The sequence below is a fragment of the Artibeus jamaicensis genome, unplaced genomic scaffold (genome assembly GCF_021234435.1).
Source record: "Artibeus jamaicensis isolate MK-2021 breed Jamaican fruit bat unplaced genomic scaffold, CSHL_Jam_final scaffold_474, whole genome shotgun sequence".
Taxonomy (NCBI): Eukaryota; Metazoa; Chordata; class Mammalia; order Chiroptera; family Phyllostomidae; genus Artibeus; species Artibeus jamaicensis.
Window position 1 is genome coordinate 17,580,637 of NW_026522046.1, and position 21,747 is coordinate 17,602,383.

Genomic DNA, 21,747 nt, shown 5'->3' on the forward strand with positions numbered 1-21,747 from the left:
GTTCCACCTTTTGTTACCTAACTCATCATGTGCTGATAACACATCCTCAACTACACTGTAAACAGCTGGAAGACAAAAATTTTGGACTTTTAAATATATTCACATAACTATTGACATACTTAGGACTCAAATATTTCTTAACTAAATGTAGAAGAAATACTTGTTAGGAGAAAACCCATCTTCTAGAAAGTGCTCTTATGACAAGGAAATATTACTATTTATGTTTCTATTGCCTATAAACATTTTTAAAGAATACTGAGTATGTTCCAGATGTTTAAACAAACTTTATCTTACATAACCTTCCAAATAACCATCAAACTAGACATACCAGTACTATTTTACCAATTTAAAAGCAAAACGTTTTCAACTCTAGAATATTTACCAGTTTCACAGTTAGAAATTAATAATAGAATATGAATTCAAATCCAAATCTCCTAATGACTCTCGTGGTGGGCACTTTAATATGCCCTTCCCCCTCCCCACTCACCCCCAGAATCACCCATTAGCAATGGAACATTTACTATACCAGCTGCTGGGAGCATTACCAGCAGACAATCCCCCAGGTGCCAGCCTCCTTCAGTGACTTTAGTCCTCGTACAGGGTCACAACCCCTTTCTAGAAACAGCCCACAACTAATGACTCATTTGATGTGGGAATATAAAGGTCTCAGATGTGACTGGGGAAAGCTCTGAAGTGTGAACTCATCTTCAGAACTCATTCCTGGAGGGTCAGCTGAAGTTTCTGTTGAGACTTCAGAGCATCTTGATTCTTTCCTAAGCTTGCTTCCTTCCCTTCCCTTTTCTTACATAGCTGTCGATTCCAAGAGCACTCCCGAATAAACCTCCTGCATGCTAATCTGAGAAACCACTTTCCACAGTAGCCATTATAAGATGATTTTTTTGACAAAACCATAATGGATACAAATAGTCGATCACACCTTTAAGGGACTGCCTAATGAAAAACGTAATCCTTGCTCTGGAAATTAAATTAGTCTACTTTAGTACTTGAAGCTAGTTAATTTCTTTACTCTTCAGAGAAAATACATTGCCAGCATATGTAAATTATACATATTTTATGTCTCCATCAACTAAATGTAAAATCCACTGACAGCAGGTACTGTGTTTTGCTCACTTCTGTATGGCCAATACCTAAAGCAGTGTCTGGTCCTAAACACCTAAAGCAGAGTGGACGTTGAGTTAATATATATATTAAATGAATGGATGTGGCACATGTTGGGCTCTAAAGAAAGTAAGGAAAATGTAAAAATAAAAAGCATCCCAGAAAGGAGAAAGGGCATATAAAAGGCAGCCAAAGTATAATGGTAAAGACCATGAGAACTAAAGCCAGGATGCTTTACCAGCCATGTAACCTTCAGTGAGATACTTAACTTGTCTGTGGCTCAATTTTCTCATCTATAAAATAGGAATAATAATATCTGATCTGGTATTATAAAGATTTAATGGATTAAGTGAATCAATATTTATAATACTTAGAATAGTGCTTAGCATATAGCATACTCTATATGTGTTTAATAAATTAAAAAACATATATTTATGTAAGTGAAACCTCATTAGAGATAAAAATAATCTAACTTTCTAAAAGCAACAACACAGGCCCTGATTTGATGTGGCTCAATTGGTTAGGTGCTGACCAGTGAAAGGTCGCTGGTTTGACTCCCAGTCAAGGCACATTCCTGGGTTGCAGGACCACCCCTGGTTTGAACATAAGTGAGAGGCAAGAGAGAGAAATTTCCTTCACACATTGATGTTCCTCTCCCTCTCTTTCTCCCTTCGTTCCCCTCTCTCTAAATAAGTAAATAAATCTTTTTAAAAATAAATGAAAAAATAAAAGCAACACAGAGATGCTTCTGGTTTAACATGGTAGAGAGAACATATATCTTTATCCTAAGGGCCCAATGAAATGACAACTTATCAAAGTCTTTGAAACAAAAAAAAAGCCCAAGCAGAAGACCAGAAAGGATGACAAAGTTCTAGATGACTCAAAAAAGAAGAAAAATTTATTCTTTGCATCCATACTGCAACAGTATGGATGGACCTGGAAAACATTACATTAAGTGAAATACACCAGTCAGAGAAAGACAAATACCATATGATTTCACTCATATGTGAAATGTAATGAAAAATTAAACTAACAAGCAAAATATCGACAGACTCACAGAGAGCAGGATGACAATTAGTGAGATTGGGGAGGTTAGGGGGTGGAGGGAGTGAGCAAAAAGGAAAAAAGACTCATGGACATGGACAACAGTGTGGTGATTGCTGGGGGCTGCAGGGGTAAGGGGACTAAAAAATAATGGTAAAAATACAATAAAGATTAAATAAAATACAAATTAATAAAAAAAGAAAACAGATAGGATAAACTTGACCCAGAAACCATACCAGCTCCAAACAACAAAAGAGGAATCTTTAAAAAGGGAAGTTTTATTGACACAAGATTACTTTCCCTTCTCTAAGCATCTAATCACATTACTTGGATCTTCAAGTACATACGATTAACATGGTAAGCACTCATTATAAGTTCTTTTTAAAATTGCTTTAAAGAAAAAACTACCAGTTAAGGAATAGAATCATGTTATAAATTTTTACAATGTTAAAATTATTAAGAAAAGTCATGATATGAAAAAAGTTAAAGAAAGTGTAAATTCAAAAATGTTTTTTTCCTAGAGGAGAGTTAATACTATACCTAAAATTAGTAATTTAAAAATAAAAGCAAAAAACCAAATAACCCTAATAAAAAATGGACAAAGTACTTGAACAGACATTTCTCCAAAGAGGATTTACAAATGGCCAACAAGCTTATGGAAAGATGTTCAACATACTAATCATTAGGAAAATGCAAATCAAAACCATAATGGAGTATCACCGCACACTCATTAGGATGGCTACTATCGAAAAAACAGAATAACAAGTGTTGACAAGGATGTTAAGAAGAATCTTGTGCATTGTTGGTGGGAATATAAAAATAGAATTTCCATATGATCCAGCAAGTCTACTTTTGGGTATATATCTCCCCCCCAAAAAAAACATTAAGCAGAGACTGCATCAGATTTTTGTACATCCGTGTTCATGGAAGTATCATTCACAATAGCCAAAACGTGGAATCAACCCAAGCGTCCATCAACAGATGAATGGATAAACAAAATGTGATATATAAATACAAAGGGTTACACAGATTTAAAAAGTAAGGAAATGCTGACACAGGCTACAAAATGGATGAAACCTGAAGACATTATGCTCAGTCAAAAAGGCCAGTCATAAACAGACAAATGCTGTACTGATTCCACTTATACAAGGTATCTAGAGTAGTCATAGAGTCATAAAAACAGAAAGCAGAATGGTGGTCTCCAGGTGTTGGAGGAGAGAAAAACGGGGAGTTGTTCACTAAGCAGAATTTCAGTTTTGCAAAATGCAAACTTCTGGAGATTGGTTGTATAACAGTATCAGTGTAGCTAAACACTACTGAAGTGTACGCTTTAAAATGGCTGAGATCATAGGTAAATTTAATAAGTTTTTCTTACCACAATTAAAAAGAAAAATAAAAGCAGGACAAGGTATATTATCCAAATTATAAATGTAATCACAAGAATTAAAAATATTCACCAGAGGAGGCGATGAAGAAGTATTAAATTCCTCAACTTTTATAATGATCAACAGATACAATAAAACAAAACAAAATTTTAAAAGTAGTTAATTCTGGGTAGTGGAACTGGGAACTGGGGCAAGACTAGAGATGGAAAGATGGACTTTGTACTTAGACCCTTCTAAATGGTATAGATTATTATTTATTTTTATACCATGTAAAGCGATTATTATAAAATTAACTCTCATAAAATAAATGTAAAAAATAGACAACAAAATTTTAATAATGTCTAAAAGTTATTTAAAATATTTTTAAATTTTATTAAAAAATAAAAATAGAAAACAGTTACTTCTTCTAATGACATTACAGAGAATTTGCTTACCTTAAAGCAATTTTCCTTTCAAAATACTCTCAAGGTTACTAGTCTGAGGGGGTAAGGGCTGGGGGGAAATGTATTTTAGATTAAATCAGAAGAGAAAAAAAGGCTCCCGCAGAATTTCTTTGGCAAAGAATAAGTGTGACATTATTGTTTTTGAAAGCCAAGGGGAAGGAATCAGTTAGGATTAGACATCCTAAACTATGACTTTTTTATTAAGGCCCATGTGGAGTTAAAATTAACACATACGTATGCATGTCTATAAACAACATGGAATTTTCAAAAATCTTATTTTTCAAGACCTAAAAAACATCAGAACATACAAATGTTTTTTATTTTAGTTTTTTACAAATTAAAAAAAAGGTTTTAATTCTCACATGAGGATATGCTTATCGATTTTAGAGAAGGGAAGAGAGAGAGAGAAACATCAATGTGAGAGAGAAACATTGATCAGTTGCCTCCCACATGCCCCTGACCAGGGATCCGACCTGCAACCCAGTGTGTGCCCCGACTGGGAATCGAACTGCAAACTTTCGCAGCATGGAACGATGCTCCGACAAACTGAGCCACCTGACCAAGGTAGAACATACAAATATTTTTCAAACATCTGAGTAACCCTTAGAAAACATAAGTACATACTTCTTAAAGGGACTTAACGAAGGAGTCATGCTCTATCGACTGCCGCTCCTTAAGTTCCAGGAACTAAAATATTTAAGGGAGTCTTATATAAACACTTCTGTAAGGAACTAGGAAAATACCACGTTCGTACATTCCATAATCACCAGATCCTTATCAAAGTACCAAAGCTAAAAATGAGCTATAAAATAAAAAGATTACATTTTAAAGGTGTAAAATACATTATGCATGAAGACTTTTTTTCTTGTTTTAACTTCAGTGTTAGCATAAATTACCTCCTACCACTGGTTTTCATCAGAATAGCCTGCTTCACTACGAAGATTCCCAAAATGATAAATTGAGATATGGTTTTAGCTGAATTTTTTAAAAATGAAAAAAGCACTTTTAATTTTGCTATCGAGCTTCAGAAGACAAACTGCTTTGAGCATTATGTTTCTATGTTCTAAAACACAGAATATAAAGTTCTTCCTTAGAATTAATTGCTTTTAGAAATAAACTAAAAGAACCACATTCAGCCCTTCCACTATCTCAACATAAGCTTTTCTCCTAAATTAAATGTATAATCGGAAATAAGTCTTATTTGAAATCACTAATATAATAGATTTAGGCAGGATTATCCATGGATGGTAAAACCATTGGGTAAAGGGTTTTGAAGGAATAGAATATACACACAATCTCAAAGTATCACCCCTCAAATTACTTGTTAATTATAAAAAGCCATAAAGCAACTTCCATTCTTAATAATCAAGGAGATAGAAAAACGATTCAAAACTGTGAAATATAAATCTGACAAAACAAAGAAGTAATCCTAACAAAGCCCTATTAATACAGTAAAAGGGAAAAGAGAAATTCCCCTGAAGGGTAAGACTCGGCTTTGTATTGTGGCTTACTAAGTTTTGATGTTATCTTCCATAAAATAGAGATAATGATATCTACCTCTGAAGATTAAATAAAAATAAGTTTAAAACATATATCACAGTTCTTGGAACATGTGAGTACATCACAAAAATTAGTTCCCATGCTCTTTAACATAATTCAAAGGCAAAAAGGAAACTGAGTATCTTTGAAGATAATTTATTACATTTTTCTAACTATTGATCATATTTCATTAAATAATTCATCACTGCTAAAAAAAAATTCAACAATCTGGAAAACCTAGCCAAATGGTTAAGATAAGAAAAACAAATGAGGACCTCCGGACAGGATGGAGGCATAGGTGGAAACAATGTGCCTCCTCACACAACCAATTTAAGAACAAAGATTCAGAAACAAAAACACAACCAGAACAGACAGAAAACAACTGTATGGAAGTCCAACAATGAACCATTCATCCAGACTGGTAAGAGGGGCAGAGAGGGGTCCCAACAGGAAAAGACGGTGGTTGGCAAAACTGGTTTCGGGGAAGAAACGAGCAAACCCAGTGAGGCATGCAAGGCAGTTGGCTGACCTCAGACACACATTCACGTGCAGATAAACCAGGCAAAAAATGGGCAGTGAGACAGACCACACAACCCAGGGCCCCAGCAACAGGAAATAAAGCCTAAAAGCACTGACTGAAAAAACTTGCAGGGGTTGAGGTGCTGGGAGATACTCTCAGCCTCACAGGACAGTTTGTTGGAGAGACCCACAGGGTCCTAGAACATACACAAGACCACCCAACTGGGAACCAGCACCAGAAGGGCCCAATTTCCTTGTGGGAAGTGGCAGAGGGGACGGAAATCCAAGAGAGAGCAGAGCAAGTGCCATTGCTCCCTCTCTGACCCTGCCCCCACATACAGAGTCACAACTCAGCAGCTGGGTTGCCCCACCCTGGTGAACACCTAAGGCTCCACCCCTCATACGTAACAGGTGTGAACACACCAAAACATTATGGTTCAAAGGGAAGAACAAATCAAAGCCCCAGAGCCAATACTTTTAAGAGACCAAGAGATAGCCAACCTATTAGATGTATAGTTCAAAACACTGGTGATCAGGATGCTCACAGAACTGGTGGATTTTAGTCACAAATTAGATGAAAAAGTGAAGGTTACACTAAGTGAAATGAAGGAAAATGCACAGGGAAGCAACAGTGATGGAAAGAAAACTGGGACTTAAATCAATGGAGTGGACCAGAAGGAAGAAACAACCAAACAGAAAAGAATAAAGAAACAAAAATTCAAAAAATGAGGAGAAGCTTAGGAACCTCCAGGACATCTTTAAACACTCCAACATCCGAATTATAGGGGTACCAGAAGGGAAAGAGGAACAGCCTTGAGTAGAACACTTATTTGAACAAATAATAAAGGAGAACTTCCCCAATATGGCAAAGGAAATAGACTTCCAGGATCTCCAGGAAGCTCAGAGAGTCCCAAAGAAGCTGGACTCAAGAAGGAACACACCAAGGCATATCATAATTACATCAGCCAAAATTAAAATGAAGGAGAGAATTCTAGAAGCAGCAAGAGATAAGAGAACAGTCACCTACAAAGGAGTTCCCATCAGACTGTCAGCGGATTTCTCAAAAGAGACCTTACAGGCAAGAAGGGGCTGGAAAGAAGTATTCCAAGTCATGAAAGGCAAGGACCTACACCCAAGATTGCTCTAACCACCAAAGCTTTCATTTAGAATGGAAGGGCATATAAAGTGCTTTTCAGATAAGGTCAAGTTCAAGGAGTTCATCATCACCAAGTCCTTATTATATCAAATATTAAAGGAACTTATCTAAGAAAAAGAAGATAAAAAAGATGAACAGTGAAAGGATAGCAAACTCACAGTTATTGACAACCACACCTAAAACAAAAGCAAACTAAGAGGACAGCTAGATCAGGAGCTGAGCCATAGACATGGAGTTCACATGGAAGGTTAGCAACAGGGGAGTGGGAGGAGGAGAAGGGGGGAGAAGGTACAGAGAATAAGTAGCATAGACAGTAGATAGAAAATAGACAGAGAGAGGGCAAGAGTAGTGTGGAAAATGTAGAAGCTAAAGAACTTACAACACATAACTAAAGGAGGGGATGCGGGGTGAAGGGGTGTGCAGAGTAGAGGGGCATGAAGGGGGGAATAGGACAACTGTAATGGCATAATCAATAAAATATATTAAAAAATAAAGACCAAAAAATTTTTTTAAAAACCTGAAAAAAAAGAAAAATAAATGATACATATAAAGGAAAAGGGAAAACTGTTATTTGCAGATGACATTATTTGCCTGTAAATTCTAAGACAGTTAACTAAGAAATTAATATAACTATGCCCTGTTTACTGTGGTTCAGTGGATTGAGTGCTGACCTGTGAACCAAAGGGTCGCTGGTTCAATTTCCAGTCAGGGCACATGCCTGGGTTGTGGTCCAGGTCCCCAGTAGTGGGTGTATGAGAGTCAACCACACAATGATATTTCTCTCCCTCTCTTTGTCCCACCCTTCCCCTCTGTCTAAAAATAAATAAATAAAATTTTAAGAAAAGAAATTAATAGAACTAATAAGGTGGCCAGTTTGACTTAAACCTTCAAAAATAGATGGTATATATAATAGAATAAAAGCAACAGAAATTTATAAAACCAACAGAATTATAAACTTAACCTAAGAATAGGTTAAGAATTATAAACTTAACCTAAGAATAAACATAACAGGAAATGTGCAAAACCTATGGGAGAGGAACCTCACTGAAAAACATGAAAAACAACAATAAATGGGTATTAAAACCATATACTTGTAAGGCAAGGCTGAATATTATAAAACTAGCTGTTTTCAAATTAATCTATAAATTTAATGCAATTCCAATGCCAATAAGATTTTGTTGGGAGGAATCTACAAAAACCTTCAAAAAATCATCTGGAATTAAAAATATACAAGAATAGCCAAGAAAATCTGGACATAGAAAATTAATGAAATGGGTCTTTCCAAAACATATATCAAAATTAACTATAATAATAGCACAATAATCAAACCAATTACGTTTGGTTTGATGTTTGACAAAATAGATTTCTCACCAAAAATCAATGAAAAATAAGAAGAAAGTACTACGCCCCTCTGAAAAATTTAGTATATGTGTATAACAAACTTGTCATTTCAAATTAGGGTAAAAGAGCAACCTATTCAGCATTAGTATTAGTAGAATACATTTTGGAAAAAAAATAAGTTTTATCAGTATACCACAAATAACTAAACCCCTAAATACCAGAATTACTGAAAAAAATCACTTAAGCAGCATAATCAATAAAAGAAAAATACAATATTTTAAGATGAGAGAAACACATCTACCTAGAAGACCAAACACAGAGCCATAAAGAAAAGGACAGATTTAAATAAAAATGAAAAGCTCCAGACAACCAACAGGTTAGAGAAAGGCAGGCAACTTTTTAAACAGACAAGTCAATGTCCCTTTGAAGAAATAATTATTTTTAAAAGAAAAAGAATCCAAGAAAAAAATGGGCAAAGACATGACTAGACAACCCAAAGAAGAAATGCAAATAATCAATTATGTATAAAAAGACACTTGATTAAAAAAAGCATTTTTTGCCAAACTTATTTGCAAAAATTTAAAAGACCAGTAATATGAAGTGGGAGCATAAGGAAGTGCTTCATCCACACAGTTGCTGGGGATATAAATTCCTAAGTTTTTGGAGGACAATATCACTTTTAAAGCAGGCACATTTTTTACCATGTTTGTAAGAATATACATTAAATATAAGAATGTTCTGTCAGCATGATTTGAAACAGATTTAATGAAAGCAACCTTATGTGTTCATCAATCAGAAAAAAGGTTAAATAAATGATAGTACAACAAATGATAGTGCTGAGGAACACTATGTATCAATTATAAAGAAAAAGAGAGGTGTATCTATTACCCATCTACATGCACGTGTGTATCTGTTTATCTGTCTACCCTGACATGCAAAGATAATTATAAATGAAAAAATCAACTGCAGAAACGTGAAAAATATGTACCCATTTACTGGAAAAAATATATATATATACATATTTAAATTGATATGATATAGAATATCTCGAACTATTATCAGTGGCTACCTTATGAAGTAGGGAACTTTGTGTATTTCTGCACTTTAAAATTTTAGTTTTAGTGCCTTGCCTTTGTGATCTACAGCAGACCACTGTAGGGTGGAATTTTTGTTTCTAGCATCATTCTCAGCCACATTCCCGCACAGGGTCAGCCGTCACGCACAGTGTACTGTGTGCATGCACACAGTGATGGTTCAGTAATTCCAAACATTTCCACCTGGATGCCTTCAAAGTACTGTGAGCTCAAAATTCGGTTACTTGTTCCAGGTAATTAATTACCGTCTCCCATAAATCTCTTCCTTTTATAATCCCCAGGCTCCCTCAAATAAGAAACCTATGAATTGCAGGCCCCCTCTCTCTTCCCCACAGGCCATCAGTAGCTGATTCATATTGATTCTATCCCCTAAAATTACCACTGAATCCATATCCCCATTTCCATCTCCTCAGAATGTTATCACCTGGACTACTTCCAAAGCCTCGTAATTAGTCTTATCCATGGCAATTCATCTCCAGGTTCCAAGACTGATCTTTCTAAAAACAAAAATCTGATGTCGTTTACTCAAAATCTTCACCAATGAGAAAAAGTCTGGAGCCCACAGTATGATTTTCAAGAGTCTTCATGAACTAGTGCCTGAGAACCGTCTTATTAGCCTCACGTCTCATCAGTGCCCACTTCACACTTTATGCCCTAATAAGGAATGCATAGAGGACTAAACAACTAAACTGCTCTTAGTTCCCCAAACACATCCTGCAGTTGTGCAATGCCTGGAATGACGCCCCACCCAACATCAACATCCATCTAAAGCCTCACAGATTTCATTCTCCAGGAAGGGCTCCCTCACCTCAAACTCCTCCCCAGTACCCATCCCTGCAAGTACCTAACACAAGCGCACACACACAACCCTTAATTAACTCTCCTATGTCTCCTCCTACGAGTTTCTTAGTTCCTCAGGGGCAAAGCCTTGTATTATCCACCTCTACACCCTCTGTGCTCACCCTAGTACCATGTGCCTGGCTTATAGGAGGTTATTTCTTACACTGAGTTTAAACACACTTAAGTAATACGTGAAATCAGAAGCAAGCCTGGAATTTTTAAAATTCATGCTTTAACCGGGCCCATTTCAATCATAAAAAACAAACACTCAAGTCACCTTAAAAAGAGGTCTGAGAGTTGTATTAGAAAACTATCACGGACCTGACCCCTAGGGAGAATCTTCTGCAGAGAACTGCTTCTTTCTCCCCTCCTTCATCAGACCTTCAGTTTGCACACAGTCGGTCCTGGTTTCACCAGCCTCCCCCTCAATTATTCAGCATCGGTTCTCACTGCCAGCAACAAGTAATTTATCTCATATAATGTAATTCAAATTTCTGAGAGGGTTGTTCTGGTTTGGGTTTTTGGCACCAGGCCACCATGTCCTTTCTCTCTCGCTAGTAAACCTATGGATCGACTGCCCTATGGTTAGGTACCATGCCTCAGGCTCCAAAACCAGAACATTCCCTCAACTCTCAACTCAATATGTTATTTTTATTTCCTTTGAACCATTACTGAAGTATATCACTAAAATTATTTTGCAATACTTTTGAAAACAAGTCTTGCCAAGACTTGTTAACAGTGAAAAAAACCTGGCCTATTTCTTCACTGAGCCAGCTATCCATTCCAAATGTGCAATGAGTTAATGATCTTTTTATGAATAGATGTGAATACAGAGGATCCTCTGGATTGTTATAACTGCTTGACAGAAGCTGTTTAAAAAGCATATGTTACAAGCTTTTTGCAAATTTCCCATACACTTACAATGTAAAGAACTGAGCAGTCCACACATTCATTTCCTTGTTAAATCTGATTCCGAAATATCAAGTGACTTTATATAAGGATAATCACATCCAATGGCAATCCATCACTAACTAACAAAACCTGTTTCTCTTCCTTCAAACTGACACCTAGGTAATGATTAAAGAAGGAAAGCCAGTCACTGACAAGCTACCGTGGCACAGAAAGAAGGGTCCAGGCTGTAAGACAGGCACCCTTAGGTGGTCCCCAATTAGATCAGATTTTCCATGCTATTAATCCCCTGCTTAAAAACTAGAAAAAATCTAACTAAATGTTTGTTACATCTAGGAGACATCACATATGCACAAAAACAAATTTAACAGAGTGAAAACATTACACAAGTACACATCTTTGAAAGGAGAGGGCAATTTATTCACAAAATGCTAATTAGAGATTCAACACTCACTTGAAAAAATATTATTAGAAGGAAGTAAAGGGAAAGCTCTTTGATAACAGCCATTCAGATCTCAAGGAAAATTATTATTTTTTCCAGTGCAGACTGTCTTTACATTTCTTGATAAAAAGAAAGGATATTCTATTTTAAAATCAAGTAAGTGTTCTAGTTAGCCAACCTGTTTATTAACTACTCTTATTGGTGACTCATTTTAGTTTCATCTAAAGTAATGAGCAGCTGACTATAATATCATAACCATCAGTTTAGACTATTGTTCATAAACATATAATCTTTACAGATCTAATTTCAGAGGACAGAAATTGGTACAATTTAGAGTGCTAATGTTTTTAAACAAGGCTTAAAATGAAGGTACCACTAGAAAGCTTCCATTGAATTAAAAGCACTAAAAGGCAAGAGATTCTTTCATTCCTAAGCAAAAATTCATACATTTTCAAAACAAAGAAAACGTTAACTTGAATGTCAGAGAAATTTTAGTCACGCATTAAAAAGGTTATGTGGCCTTATTCTCTTTTTTAAAAAATAATTAAAGCAATAAGCCAAGAAAATATAATACATTCCTAAAGTACAGCAGACTTTGATTTCTTTCCAAATGAGAAGCTTACAATGATTTTAATTTACCAATTAGGCCCATTTACATTTCAGACTAATGTCAGACTAATAAAAATGGGAACAAAGAAACACCAGTTTCTCCATTTTTCATAGTTGGAATCACTGGGAGCGATCTAAATTTAATAGGTCAGGAATTTATATTATTTAAAGTCATAAAGGTAAACCAGAGAACAAAAAATAATAATAGATTAGCAATCAAAAAGGCACCATGACGAGAGGTACCGGGATGAGAAAAAGTAAAAGTACAGCTAATTTCTCATCTTTCAGAGTATCAAAAGATATTATCTAAAGTTAATAAACCATAAAACAGAACTATAACTTTTAAAGTAATAAAGGCAGCCTCCAGAAGAACCAGAAATAGACTGTCAACAGCAGTTAACTCAGGAGGCTGGGAGGGTGGGACGGGAAACATTTCTTATTTTGTATCTGTACAACTTACATTTTTCTACCATGTGTGTATATTCATTTTTTAATCTAGTTTTTAAGCTGTCAATAATCAGATACCTTAAAAAAACAGGTAGTATATTTCATTCTCTGTACCAAACAACTCATGGCCCGTCGCCTTTAAAAATGGAACACTCTAAAGTGAACTATCTCATTTATCAAATTAAAGGTAGGATAAAGGAAAGCAAAGCTTTTTCCCATAGTGCAAAGGTCATAGCTGACCATTCTCAAGTCCACTGTGATAACTACAAGTGTTCAAGAAAACCTACACACAGTTCTTGGTATTGTTTTGAAATCAAGACCTCCTTGATCAATTTAAGCAAAAACACTGACACTGTTCAAAATAACACCTGTAAACTCCTCTGAATACAGTCAAGCTAATACACACAGGTCATGGAAGCCAAAACTAAACTAGTATGTCTTTATGTCAAATCAGTAAGACAATTGGAGGCTTATATTTTCTTTGAAATCAAAACTAGGGGCATTTTAAAAGTTCGCTATCTTCACTAATCCTTTGAGGAATGTAAAAGTATGCTTTGCAATTTCAACCTTCTAGTGCTTGACTGTTTTAAAGCAATTTATTTCTGCTTGGACAAGCAGTAAGACAAGCCAAAACGGTTGGGTTTTCTGTTAACCCTTAGTTTCAAACCTTTATTCTCACACTAACGTCTTAACCTTTCTAATTTTCATAAATATAATTATCTCAAAGAAATTTCAAACCACAACTGAATTCAAGGGAAAGGGGACACTTTAGGTGACTGATTACAGATTATAACTTAATACAACGATCTGAGGGGATGGGTTATTTCTGGTAACCACAGTAGTTATACCTTAGGTAATAATATGAGTAAAGATTATAGATTTTCTAGCTGTGCCCTAGGCTTTTCCTCTTCTCACCTTGCATTATCTCACTCTACGGGATGGTCCTTCAAGCAGTAATGACAAAGAAGTATTCGAAGAATTTTACTTTACACATCCACAATCTGATCTTGGGGACACACTTAAGTATCTAATGCACATCCCTGAAAACGCATGAACTCTCCTCTTAAGTAATAACCCCTATGTCTAATTTGCTGGCAGCCTGAACATAGTCCAGATACAGATCGTGAACTCTTCCAGGCAATTAGAACTTAGAGAGCCAGAGGCTTTAGGCCTGTTGGAAATCAAAAGGGCCACCAGATTGAAGCAGTCCTGTCTTTTAAGTCCATAGCAAACTTAGTTCACTGAAGCATGGACCGGAATCAATTCTCAACCCCAAATACTTCCAGACTTAATGACGTAAACCCTTGTAAATTTCTTACTAAGCGATTCTCTGGAACCCACCAGGTGGACACACTCTGCCAAGGCTCCGCCCTCGGAACCTACTCTGGACCCTCAGCCGCGCGACTCCCAGACGCCCTGCACCACACCTTGGGGGTGCCCCAATCCAGCGCCCCACGCTCCTCCCTCGACTAGTCGATCACCCATCCCGAGTCCCAAGAGTCGCCCCCCAGACCAACCCGCCACAACATTTCCAGCCCCTCTCCCCACAACAGGCCAAGTCGGGATGGCCTTTCTCCTCCCCTCCCATCCCTATTCCAAAGCACTCACCCGCGGTAGTAGGCTTTCACCCGGACCTGGTGAGAATGGTCCCCGATGCCACCGCCTGCGATCGGGTGAGACATGGTAGTGCTGTCCCTCTGGGTAGGCATCTCCTAACTCCCCCGCGTCAACGCCGGAGGCCGAGGGTGCTGGGGGCGCGGTGGGGCACTCCGCTGCCTGAGCTTCCCCCAGAGCCGCGGCTGTCCAGTCCCCTACCTGTCCTCCCCGCCCGCGGCGCAGACCTAAGGGTCGCCTCGCTTGGGCAGCCGGAACCACGCGACTCCTCCCACAGCCTGCGGCCGCCACCGCCTCTACTGCTGCCAGGAGCCAGCACGCCTCCCAGCCAGGGTCCCTCCCACCTCGCAGGCAGTAAGGGCCCACATTCCGGGGGAGGGCGGGCGCAACGACCGAGCCAACTCAGGGAGCCGAGAAGTCCGGGTGAACCATTCTTACAGACAGCAAGAAAAAGGGGGAGATAGAATGGGAGACGCAAACCATCACATCAAGTACGCCGAGAGACGGTCTTCCGTGGTAGCCTTGTCGGAGAGAGTGAGAAGGTTCTAGTAACTATGCCTCTCCTCCTATAGGAAAACCGGTAGGGGACAAAAACTGCGACAATCACCCCAGTTTCCTAACTTGGTCGCGTCCGTGGTCAGCGGATTTGGGAACTCGGTAGATTTCCGGAGCGGGTTTCTGGGATTTGGAGTCCCCAGGGGATTCTGGGACGTGAGGTTCTTTAAGTGTAGCGTTTGTTCTCTCGCTGTCTGTCTGTCTCCAGCTTGTGCCCCAGGAACCGTTGGTGTGGAAATCCTGAATCCAGCAGCTTGGGCATCTCTAGTCAATCTACACGCTTTTTCTGTGATGAAACCTCCCTGCCAAGTGCATAAATCATCTCAATTATACAGTGCTTATTTCAGGAACAAGAAATTTATTTACCTGCTCGGCATAGCCTCTTTCATGGAAAGAAGTAAACAATACAATAAATGTAATAAAATAATGTAATGAAGGAGGAAACTCAACAAGAAAATACGACGGAAGACAGAATTTTTCTTCCTTTGTAGCCCTTGTATATTACCTAGTGCACTATGAATATCCAATCCGTCCATCCATCCGTCAGCATTTTGTTGTTGTTAACTGGCTAACAAAGAATTATAGAGAGTCCGTCCTTGTAGCGTAGCCCCTGACGTTCCACAGGTCTTAGCTCTGTCACATACTGCAATTAAAGGTGGCATGAATCCAGCGCCTGCATCAGTCCCGGCACTGACCCACGCTAAAAGGGTTGGAATAATCAAAGAAGTAACTTTCTCTACTATGATAAAATAGGGTTGGGGGATTGACTCAGCAGACTTATTTGTGACACTTAGCCTGGTATGTTCTTGAACTGTTAAAAATCTGTATTATATACTAAAAAAAATCCCTCTTGGAAGACTTGGCATCAGGGTTTTTGGCAATTGGGGATCGGAACCAGCATATTAAATATGAATGAATTAGCTATGGGACATAAACTATTTATATACATAAACAAACTATATTAAAATTGTGAAATTTTAATTGGATTAATGGGAAATTTAGTATGCTTGTGACAATTTTAAAAGACTATATAATGAACGTTCTAGAAAAGGACATTTATGTCATGGAAAGTGAGACTTTTAGTAAGTTAAGACATGAAAACCTTTTTTATTTCTTAGCAGTTTGAACAAATGCTTCATCATTGGCCTCATAGCATGCTTTGAAGGTGACTTTTTTTTTTTCCAGAAAAGGCTTATTGCTTGCTTTGCCATCAACAAGAACCTGTAAATACTGATAATTTGTATCAATCTACCACCTTATACATTTTCTGAATGATGAAAACTTTTAAGTATGATTATCAGGAAAAGCATGACCTTAGTTTTTTAACAGCATCATTGTGATACCATTTACATACCATATAATTCATTCATTTAAAGTGTACAATAGTTTTAGGTATATTCACAAAGTTATGCAATTATCACCACTAATACCAGAACCTTCTCATTCCCCCAGAAGAAACCACACATGCATTAGCTGTAAGTCCCCATTCTCCTTAGCCTCTGACAACCACTAGTGTATTTTCTGTCACTGTGCATTCACATATTCTGAACATTTTTTGTAAGTGGAATCATACAATGTTGGCCTTTTGTGTATGGCTTCTTTAACTTAGCTTAATGTTTTCTAGGTTCATTCATGTTGTATCGCATAATCAGTTCTACATTCCTGTATACTGCTGAATAATATCCCATTGCATGAATATTCCATACTAATGATGCTATGAACAATCATGTGTAAATTTTTGTATGGAATATGTTTTTAATTCTCTTGGGTGTATAACTAAGAGTAGAATTACTAAGTCATATTATGACTCTATGTTTAACATCTTAAGGCAACACCAAACTGTTTTCCAAAGTGGCTGCTCCATTTAACATTTGTACCAGCCATGTATGAAGGTTCCTATTTCTTTACATCCTCATCAACACCCTATTATTGCCTGTATTCTTCATTATAATCATCCTAGTGGTTGTGAAAGTGGTATCTCACTGTGATTTTGATTTGCATTTTGCTAATGACTAATGATGTTGTGCATCATATTTTCACGTTTTTATTTTCTGTTTGTGTACTTCCTTTGGAAAAATGTTTATTTAAATCCTTTGGCTATTTTTTTGAAGATTTTATTTATTTATTTCAGAGAGAAGGGAAGGAAGGGAGAAAGAGGAAGAGAAACTTCAAAGTGAGAGAGAACCATCTATTGATCGCCTCTAGCCCATTCTCCCAATAGGAACCTTGGATGAACCCATTTATTGTGATAGTGTTTTGGTGGATGTCTTAGAATTTCCTATATACCAGATTATGCCATTTTAGAATACAGGTTGATTTCCATCTTCCTTTTCAATCTGGATGCCTTTTATTTCTTTTTCTTTCTTAATCTACCAGATTGCCTTAGCTAGAAACTGTAGTTGATGTTAAATAAAGAAGGTGAGTATCCTTAACTTATTTTCAATTTTACATGAATAGTTCCTAGACTTTTACTATTAATTGTAATTACTCTATATATTTTTTGTAGTTGCCCTTTATCAGACTGAGGTAGTTCCTTTCTGTTTCTAGTTTGTTGACTTTTACTATGAAAGGGTATTGGGTTTTGTTTAGTGCTTTGTCTGTGTCCATTGACATGATCATGTGGTTTTTCTCCTGTATGCTATTGATATGGTATGCTACACGAAGGGATTTTTGGATGTAAGCCAACCTTGCATTCCTGGGACCAATCCTATTTGGTTATGATATATAATCTCCTTTTTATATGTTGCTGATTCAGTTTGCTAATATTTTGTTGAGGAAATTTGAATCTATACTCATAAGCATGGTTTCCTTTAGTTTTTTAAATTGTTTATAATAGCATCTTTGAAGTCGCTGACTGTCAAGTCCAACATCTGTGTCTTCTTAATGGCAGTTTCTGTATGTATGGGTCCCACTTGCTTTTTTCTTTGCATGTCTCATAATTTTTTGGTTACAAACCATACGTTTGCATTGTAGCAACTCTGGAGTCTGACCTGGACTGGCTCCAGAGCTTGTTGTCATAACTGTTTATTTGTTTACTTGTTTAGTCACTTGGCCAGACCAATTCAGTTAAGTCTATTTCCCCCACGACTGTGCAGCCTCTGATGTCTCTCCTTAGGGGCTGAAGCTGTGGCATGCACAATGTCACCCTGACTTCTCCCTCCCCTGGGGGATGACGGTGGTTTCTATCAGGTTCTCTTTGACTCTTTCTCTCACCACCTTATCAAGCTTTTAGCTGGTTTGCCTTTATTGAGATCACTCCCCTCTGTTAGCCTCCACTAATTGGGAACTTACTGCTCCCGTGTTTTTAATAATGCCCTGAGGCATAAATTGCTTCATAGTCTGAGCCAATGTTTTTTTTGGGGGGGTTACTTATAATTTTCATCAGTTATGGTTTCATCAGTTCTGGATGTGCTCTGACACATCCAGAAGTCAATAAGACACAGATATTTATGCATATAGGATGAGCAAGGCACAGGAATGATGTTAGTTTTAGTAACAAAATACAAGAAACTATTAAATCATCTCTTCAGTTTAAAGAAAACTAGACAGTGTAAAAGGGTTTAAAAGGAACCTGGCATCACATTAATCACATATTTAGGAAAATTTGGCTTCCTTTCTAGAAATTGATCTGCTCTAACAAGAGAATGACTGATTAGAACAAGTAAACCTTTATATTCTGTTTTAATTAGCCTTCCTAGTGAGACCTGCAGCCAGGATCAAATATGAACATTTGTTTGCTATGTTCTTGAAGTCACCCAATATATCCTGCTACTGGATCTTCCACGCCTGTTTCTCAACTGAAAATCAAATGATTAAAATGGGAAGTCGATGGTGGATGTTGTGAACGAGCCTCCCATAGACCATTTTCTTTCTGTTGTCCCTAAAATGGCACTTACCAATACCCTCCATTTTTGGTAAGCCAGCTGCCCTTCACCTAACATTCTTTAGTGATTACACTGAAGAATGTACAATGCCCTCAATTTTGGGTAAGCCTGCTGCCCTTCACCTAACATTCTTCAGTGGTTACACTGAAGAATGTACAGTGGAAATGAATGTGATCAAGAATGTGATTACACTAAGCATGTGATCATGTCATTTAAAGGAGAGAAAACGGTTTAAATGGCAAGCACTAAACATTTGCAGGGACTTTTTGACCTGTGGAGATAAACATTTTTCCCTGGGCTGAATTATGCTTGCCTTTGGCTTCCTGCAATAACTTTAACAGGAAAAAATAATTACTGTTCAAATCCACAGGCTTAGGGGATTTAAAACAGAGTAGGCCGCCATTCTTTCATTTTGCCACCATCAGATGGCTTGTCCCAAGGTGGAGCAAAGAACCTGCTTGGAGAATGGCGAATGAGATAAATAGTAGATGCAGATACTGTGTGAGTATTCCCTGATATCACATTAATGGTTTTAGTTAACCTTCAAGAGCAGAAAACATGATCAAAGCTCCTGATTGAAGTCCTGATAGCTGAGGTTATTTGAGAAAGTTTAGTTGTTATTCTGTTAATTACTGTATCATTCAGACCATAAGACACACCTAGGTTTTAGAAGAGGAAAATGGGAAAACAATTCTTGACGCAAAAAGAATGTGGTAAAATGTTTAATAACATAAATAACATAATATTTCACCAATATAAATGTAAGCAGAACTCAACAGCAGCATTAACAACCATTATTCCTCCCAAATTTGGGGGGAAAGTGTGTCTTACAGTCTGAAAAATACGGTAACATAGATGGCAAACAGCACCCCAGAGACTTCCCCTTTCCCCTCCTTTCCCCTCCTTTCCCCTATGCCCTCACACGGCCCCACTGACACCCAGCCAACCTCATCTCCAAGTCATCTGGGAACTCCCTTCACTCCAGCTATAGACGCTAATTCCAGTATAGATCCCAAATCTGACTTCTATGCTACACTTACTGACATAGTAGTTTGGGCCTTCATATGCCTTTAAAATAAAATATCTTCACTTTGAATTTAAAATAAAATTCATGTCATAAGTTTCCTGATAATCTCAGAAAAAGGAAGCTTGTTCATGGATGCCAATGACACATATCCCTCTCTCTCTCGTATATATAATGCCCTCTACTTAGTCTGAAATGCCCTCCCTAACTCAATCCCTGCCTCTCCTGGCCAAATTCCATTCTCCTCACCTCTGCTTCCCAGGCTGTTTAGCTACTCATTCTCATGTTTCCTCTTCCTCTGCGTTCCTGCTGTACACTGCTTATATATCAATCACTGCACATATCGCACAGTATCACACTCTGTTTTCTCGCTGGCACTTTCATAAGTCACTTCAGCCTCTCCCAGTTTACCACTGGTGCCCTTCACACTGCAACCCCAGCACTGGAGCTCAGAAGGATTAAATATGAGTAGGTGAGTCCGCGTGTGGGTTCTTTAAGAACTGCCTGGAGCTCCAGCAGTTCCTTCCACTGATTCAATCCCTTCTGGCTTTTGCAGCCAGAAGTGGGGAGTTATCTTCCTGGCCTTGAAACCCTGGAGGCTGGCTGGCCTGGTATGGAGCTGGGACTCCTTGGTCCTGAGATAGCTCTCCTGAATTTTTGTCCTCCACGTGTGGGTGAGAAACCAGCCCATTCTGCAACTGTGCCCCTCCTAGCAGTCTCTATGAGTGTGGTTTCTTTAATTCCATAGTCATCCAACTTCCACTCAGCTAGTTTTCTCATGGTTCTGAGTGATGGTCATTCTATATTTTAGTTGTAATTTTGATGTGGTTACGCAAAGAGGTGAGCCACGTCTGCCTGTGCCGCCATCTTGACCAGAACCCAAAATAGCACATTGTTAATATAAAACAACACATGGAAAAAGAAGTGTGTTTTAATAAGCCATCAGTAGAAAGTTCCACTAAGCATGAGAGTCAGCAATAAAATTATAAAACATTTACTTAATGAAAATCACTGAATATTAAAGAGGTCTAAGAAACCTCAACATAATTAACTCCAATGGGGTTAATTGGTGCTAAGCACCATGCTCTCCCCTTCTTTTCAGGAAAAATACAATCTAGATAGAATGTGAGAACACACATCAATAAAGAGAAAAATGTGCTAAATAGCAAACTATGGTCCAGTTAATAACAAACAATAATTGCAATAGCTCCTGAGTACTACTTATCTGCTTTGGGAACCAAAGGACCTGCTTATATCTGACTAGGCTGAAAGGCACAAAGTTGACTGGTAAAATGATGTTGAAAGAGCCCCCATCAAAACATAGAAACTTCATTTAAAAGTATCATTGTTTAATGATGTTTTTACTCCAAGTATGCTGTCACTAATAGCAGTCGGCCATCAAATGTAAGCTACCCTCTAATTTGAAATGGCAAACCTGCCCATGAGTATGGGCATGTCCAATAGAAAGTGTCATCCTAATCTAATAAATGTTCCCTGCTTTGCAGCTCAGCCACCCCGGCGTTGGCCCCCTTCCATAATCTGGCTCTCCCTCACAGCCTCTGGAGTGAACTTCTGCAACTCCCCATGAGGTCACCAGCCTTTCTCCTCTCACAGAGCACTAGCTCATTTCTCTACCACCTCCACATATTTCCAGCTGGACTCAAATATTTTTATACGGAATTTCTGCCTACTCTGAATTAAACCATATGCTATTTGGGGTCACAGAGAAATAAAGAGAAAAAAGCAGAGCCCAGAGTGTATAATGACTCTGGGTCATTAATGA

The 21,747-nt window shown here is 37.8% G+C and overlaps 1 protein-coding gene across 1 annotated transcript in view; it reads right to left on the bottom strand.

Annotated features, from left to right (window-relative positions):
• Window positions 1-14,827, bottom strand: part of PRKCI (protein kinase C iota) — a 65,982-nt gene extending 51,155 nt beyond the window's left edge. Inside the window, exon 1 of the mRNA XM_037137491.2 lies at window positions 14,496-14,827. Within this exon, the coding sequence (XP_036993386.1) occupies window positions 14,496-14,596 (101 nt within the window). The 5' untranslated portion in view covers window positions 14,597-14,827. The remainder of the gene's footprint in view (window positions 1-14,495) is intronic.
• Window positions 14,828-21,747: the final 6,920 nt, after the last annotated feature.